The sequence below is a fragment of the Eurosta solidaginis genome, chromosome 1 (genome assembly GCF_040869045.1).
Source record: "Eurosta solidaginis isolate ZX-2024a chromosome 1, ASM4086904v1, whole genome shotgun sequence".
Taxonomy (NCBI): domain Eukaryota; kingdom Metazoa; phylum Arthropoda; class Insecta; order Diptera; family Tephritidae; genus Eurosta; species Eurosta solidaginis.
The window spans coordinates 395237510-395244031 of NC_090319.1; the positions used below are offsets into that span (position 1 = coordinate 395237510).

Consider the following 6522-nt stretch of genomic DNA (forward strand, 5'->3'; position numbering starts at 1 on the left):
CAGCTATAATGATGTGTGCGTCTTGCAAAAACACCTAATTAAAATTTGAAAAATAGAAAATAGTTCGAAATAATTATGTAAAAGTGCAGATATGTAATCTATTTATACGTATTTAATATTAATTCCAGCCTTTTACAACATCAAAAATTAAAAAAGAAAAAGCTGATGTTTCTATATGCATGCATTCAAACAGGTCAATGGCGACATTTTTTTCGTCGCCACTACGGTCATAAATTTTGCACAAATTTGTGTACGTACGGCATACGTATACGCGTAACGTTTTACACACGTCGTTGGGTAACTGCAGGTCATTGCAAAGTTTTAGTCATTGTGAATTAGTTATCATTCACAATGGTTTTAGTTTTCTCTCCATTTCAATCGCCTAACCACGCAGATTTTGACAATCACTACATAGGTATGTTGTTGCTGTAAGGCAGAAGCGCAATTTTAAACTTTTGCTACTGGATACCTCGAAAGAAATATATAAATAAAGTACCTTGTATATCAACAAAAGATTCCTATCGGTTGAAAAAGCTTAACTTCCTAGTAAACTAGTAATGGCTTATATGGAAAAGGAGCAGAATATAGTTTCGGCTACTACAGTAGATTGCACCTTGGAATTAGAAGACGAATTCGGACCTGTGTCAATCACTAAGCTGGAGGTACTGGTCAAGTTTAAAAAATATATTTATTTTTTAATCCCTTAAATTTATTTGATTGCTTTAGGTAAATGGTATTTCGAACAATGATATTAAGCGATTGCAAGAGGCTGGATTCCATACCGTAGAGTCAGTCGCTTTCTCACCTAAGAAACTGTTGCTACAAATACGCGGATTTTCTGAGACAAAAGCTGATAAAATCCTGACGGAGGCTGTTAAACTTGTTCCAATGGGTTTCGCAACTGCCACATCTATTTATCAAAAGCGTTCAGAGATTGTTATGCTGACAACTGGTTCCAAAGAGCTTGACAAATTGTTGGGTGGTGGCATAGAGACTGGATCCATTACCGAAATGTTTGGAGAATTTCGTTGTGGCAAGACTCAACTATGCCACACATTAGCTGTTACATGTCAACTACCTATAAGCCAAAATGGGGGAGAGGGTAAATGTCTTTATATCGACACAGAGGGTACATTTCGACCGGAGCGTTTGACTGCCATTGCAGAACGCTTCAAACTAGTAAAAGAGCAGGTATACATAGAAGATGCACACGAACCATTTCTCTATACAACTTCTAAGTTTTATAGGTATTGGACAATATAGCATGCGCTCGCGCCTACAATACAGATCATCAGACGCAATTGCTAACACAAGCTGCCGCCATGATGGTGGAATCAAGGTAATTTTTTATGCAGTATTTTTTTAAACTAATTGTTAATAATTGATTAGATATGCGCTTTTAGTAGTCGATAGTGCAACTGCTCTTTATCGTACAGATTATGCAGGACGTGGTGAGTTATCTGCCCGTCAAATGCACTTGGCACGTTTCCTGCGTCTTTTGTTACGTTTAGCCGATGAGGTTCGTCATGTGACAGATAGACTTATTTGCATTATTAAACTGCGATTTTTATTTAAGTTCGGCGTTGCTGTAATTATAACAAATCAAGTAGTGGCTTCTGTTGACAATGGACCAGCTATGTACGCCGCGGATACAAAGAAACCAATTGGCGGTAATATTATTGCGCATGCCTCGACAACTCGTCTTTATTTACGCAAGGGTCGCGGGGATACCCGCATTTGCAAAATTTATGATTCTCCTTGCTTGCCGGAGAGTGAAGCGACGTTTGCTATTTTACCTGACGGTATCGGTGATGCAAAGGAATAATTCTTTAGGCTAATATTTTGTTGGTACATAAGAAATATATGAAAAAAACTTATTTCTTGTGTATTAATAGTTTATTATGTGTACTTACTGTTAAATAAAAACTTCAAAATATGGTATGAATAGTTTTGGAGTTCTTAAAATAAATATTATATTTCAGTTTAAAGCTTTCCAAAACTTGCTTCTCTTATGGTTTCAACTGGAAAACTTATAGTAATTTAATAACTGATTTCAAAATTGTACCAAAGATATTGGTGAATGAGCTCAAACACTTAAGACTGCAGCATAATCCAGGATAATTGATTGGCAGAAAGAATCCTATGCTATGAAGAATTAATGAACTATTTGATTAACATCATCCTAATTTATAAACAATTTCTTAATATTAATCTGAAATAACTATTTTCGGAAAATTTTGCCACAATATACATTCATACACATACATATGTATGTACTACATACATATATTTTATTGATGAAAAAGTATATAAATATACATATTACATACTAAATGCATACATAAGTGTAAAAAAAACTGAAGGACTTCTTGTCTTAGTATGAATGGTGTCTTATTTTTATTTTATAAAATTCGGTATTGGTTTGCCAATAAATTATCTGGTTATTTATATGGATTGTCATATAAACAGATATTTAAGCTTCTATAGTCGCTTCTATTAAATTGGTTTCATTGTTGGCTATGGATTCTTCCAGTTCCTCCGACTCGTTTTCCTCACTAGGTCCGGACTTTTGCTTGTGAGCAGTATTCGGTTTGATGAGTTTTTCTTCATTCAAATTTTCTTTCCCAGCATCGCTTTTCGAATCTACGTCTTTTCCTTTACCATCTTTGTTGTAATTAGCAAGAACATTCATATACGTTTTTTCGGTCATTGTGATACGATTTTGTTCACTAATATGTTTTGTGCATTCCTTATAAGTTTTTACTTGATCACAGAATGGTTCCCAGAATTGCTGATCGGCAGCAATTTTGAATAGTTTTTTGAAATAATTGTATATGACAACTGCTTCATTACGTATGGTTTCTGCTTTGGCTTTAAATTCAATTTCTTCTTCTGCGGTTAAAGACCATTCCTTTAAGTTTCCGACATAGCGCCGTAAGCGTCTTATAATATCAACACAATCTGGATTACGCAGCAACATAAGCTGAGTCAATTCAAAGTCTTTGTATAGTTTAAGTAATTCCACACAACGATTAACATCAGCGCTCTTAAGTCCCAAACTCTCACGCAATTGTTGGGACATTTGTATAAAATCCCGTTCAACAAATAATGCATCCTCTTGCTCTATCATTTGGTTAGTAAATCTATTTGTGGCATCTTGATGAATTTTAGCACGTGGTGGATTTATAATTACACGATCTTTTACGGCCTCTAACTTAATTTGTCCAATCTCTAATTTTTCTTTTAACTCTTCTGCTTCTTTTCGAGCTTTTTCTTCCCACTGAGCGAGCTCAGCCGTACTTGCAAATGATTCTGGTTTACCGTAATCCAATTTAATGCCAACACATTTTGCTGGCGGCACAAATGCCAATAACAAATTATTGTATATATCACTCTTATTTCCACCGGAGGGTTTCACAGTTGGTGTTATAGTAGCTGTTGGCTTGGAGGAACTACTCCCTTTCTTGGACTTTTTTGTTTCGCTAGCAACCCCTGTAGAAAAGAACAAATGCACAAAAAGAAACATTAATTTGATTATTTGATATGTCATGATTCCCAAATAACTTAAGGGATATCTTAAACTATATAACAAAGTTTATAAGGAATATATTTTTTTAAGTTATTAAATAAATACCTTCATTTGGACATATGTAAACTAAAATGCACTTACCTTCTGCTGGCACCTTCTTTTTGGTTGGTGGGGAATGGGATAGGTTGGGCCCATCTTGTACCTCATCAATGTATCGTTTTGTCTTGATTTTACGACCACTGCGACTAACTAGTTCGGTGTTGTCTGTGGTGGAGGTAACCACTGGTACTTGTTTTTCTTCTTTTGTTTTAACTGCTTTCAATTCTTCATTAACTGAAACTACAGAATCCGCAACATCTTCCATACTTCCTTGTAATGCACTTTCGTCCACTTGCGTATTATCCGCTGTGACGTCTGCCAATCCCTCGGCACTATCATCTTGAACTTCGCCCACAGCTGCAGTAGCACCAGGCAAATCAATTGGGGCCGAATCCTCTCCGTTCAGCGCTGCTTCGATTTGATCAATGGCCTCACGGAAGTTCGTACGTTTTAGATTCTTATCAGTAGCGAATTTCTCCTTACTTTCAGCATATTGAAAAAGATCCTCAACTTTGATGTTTGCCGTCTCGCCAGTTCCATAAAAGTACACGCTGTACTTTTTATTGTTATACTTAGTAATCTTTGCTGGCCACGCCGGATACCCCTTGACCTTAGCGAATACCAAATCGCCAATGCTGAATTGTTTCTTCTCTTTGCCCATTTCGATTGTACTTTTAGTTGATTTCCGAACAAAAAATTATTTATATGAGATTTATTCCACGCTTTTGTTTAGTGCGCTTTTCTTTCAGTCAACTTTTCGATTTTCTCCACTTTTTTGCGGCAATTTATTGTCTAGCAGGGTTGCTTTGACATGTTCGATTTCAGGTTCCCAGTTTATCGATAATAACTGACTAGTTTTAAGCCGAAGTCATTGGTGCCGTATGTCGTATCGCTAACGTAATCAGCTGTTTATCGTTACGAGGGTAAACCAAAACCCAATTGGTTGGCTACGATACGGTTACGACCTTAGCGGCACCAATAATCGATTGCGTTGATTCGCATAAGGTTGGTCGAATCAGCTGTTATAAGGTTACCGATAAAGCACCAATGTCTCCAGCTTAATTCATGCAGTACGGTCAGAGAACGTGTAACCATAGAAAACCGGGTAAAAGTCTAGTTGAGGGGTCGACTGCTAATACGCTACCAAAAATATCGAGAGAGGTGTCAAAAGACGCGTATTAATCTCGAGAACAATAATCCGAAGGCGGAAAAGATAAATTTTATCTCTTGTCAGCGTCTGCTGCTACGGTCTACGGTTACGGTTCACTTGGGAGCGTGTTCGCGCGAACACACCTAGTGATGGGGCGAAAGTTGCGATACCAAAAGTATCGAAAGCAAGGAAAAAAAGAACGGCGATCACTAGCGAAAATTGCCATGTGTTTCCGGCAAGAAAAAAGGAGGAAGGTTGGTAAATTGCTTGAGCAAAATTTTTGGCGGCCCTGCAATTATATATAAGGGATCATATAACACCTAGGGACACAACTTCAACAGCAAAGGCGTCAAGCTCAGTTAATATACTGCTTCAGTAACTTTATTGCTCACTTCAACTGCGCCTCCCCAACGATACTCAACTAATCACAAAACACCCTCGCCGGCTGTGCGCGTAAACAGGTAAATGCCCAGAAACTAGGAAGGAGCCGATAGCGCAAAGTACCGAAACCGTTCATTCCGACAAACCTCGCTTCTACGCGTCTAATTTTGTTGTGTTGTGTTGACCCAAGATCCAGTTGAAGTAGGTCGGCGTTCACAGTCACACCTAGTGAGATAAACCCCTTCCTCTACGTTTACGAAGAACACTACCACCGGCGGAAAAGCGTCCGACACCACCTCCGCCTCCAGGGCCAGCAGTACGCTGTCGCGTAATACAACTAACGTCGAAATGGCCAAGTCATCCGGCTCGTAAAGGCCAGCACGAAGCTTTATCGCCACCCGGGTCATTCGGTTACCTCGGACCAAAGCGCCAACCACCACCAACGGCGCCTACTATTACCACGGGCATCACCATCGGTAGTACCTGCCCCAACCCCTTCATTAGCGCCAACCACGAGCGCAACAACCACCAGACGTACCGCCACACCAGTTGCAACGCACGTAGCGGGGCCGCGACGATAGGCCTGCGGCCACTAATATTAACACCAACAGCAGGCGGTACCACCGACAACAATACTAGCCGCAACCTTATCAGCTACGACCATACCGGCTACAACAATACTAGCCGCAACATTATCAACTACGACCATTCAGGCTACAACGATACCAGCGTAACAATACCAGCTACAACAACAACCGCAGGACAGCGAACCTAGGCCTGCGGCCATCCCGATTACGACAACGAATATCAGCGGTTAAAGCGGTGAGTTCGTCCCGATACTGACTAAATATACGTATTTGTAGCCTCAACCTTGTTCTTTCATTTTTTTTATGACTCTGCAACAACATATATTATTAATATACAAACATATTCAAATTTAAGGCTAAAACCCTAGTATAGAATCTTAACATGTAATACATACATACATGCATATACCTAAGTTAAACAGAGCAAGCAGCATCCACTTGTAGTAAAGTTAAAAAAGTAGACGTAACGTAATGTTAAGTTAAAGAGGTTTAATTAACTTAGAAGCAAGAAAAAAAAAAATAAATACTGGTAAATGCAAAACAGTTTACGTTTTACTTGAACATGTAAAACGATTTCGTTAATTTTACTATAAATTTAAAAGTTCACGTTTTACTTGAACATGTAAAACTATTTCGTTAATTTTACTATAAATTTAAAAGTTCACGTTTTACCTGAGCATGTAAAACGATTCCGTTAATTTTACTATGAATTTAAAAGTTTACGTTCTACTTCAATATGTGAAACGATTTCTTCGAGGAGTATGATTTACCCCAAA

At 38.3% G+C, this 6522-nt stretch overlaps 2 protein-coding genes across 2 annotated transcripts; one reads left to right on the top strand and one right to left on the bottom strand.

Annotated features, from left to right (window-relative positions):
* Positions 1 to 415: 415 nt before the first annotated feature.
* spn-A (RAD51 recombinase homolog spn-A) lies at positions 416 to 2168 on the top strand. Its single transcript, XM_067763684.1, has 5 exons — positions 416 to 662; positions 727 to 1191; positions 1248 to 1339; positions 1390 to 1519; positions 1577 to 2168. Exons 1-5 carry the CDS (start codon positions 558 to 560, stop codon positions 1823 to 1825), a joined length of 1041 nt encoding a protein of 346 aa, XP_067619785.1. The 5' UTR covers positions 416 to 557; the 3' UTR covers positions 1826 to 2168.
* Jasper (JIL-1 anchoring and stabilizing protein) lies at positions 1875 to 4433 on the bottom strand. Its single transcript, XM_067763683.1, has 2 exons — positions 3671 to 4433; positions 1875 to 3492 (listed from the first exon to the last, which is right to left on the bottom strand). Exons 1-2 carry the CDS (start codon positions 4287 to 4289, stop codon positions 2474 to 2476), a joined length of 1638 nt encoding a protein of 545 aa, XP_067619784.1. The 5' UTR covers positions 4290 to 4433; the 3' UTR covers positions 1875 to 2473.
* Positions 4434 to 6522: the final 2089 nt, after the last annotated feature.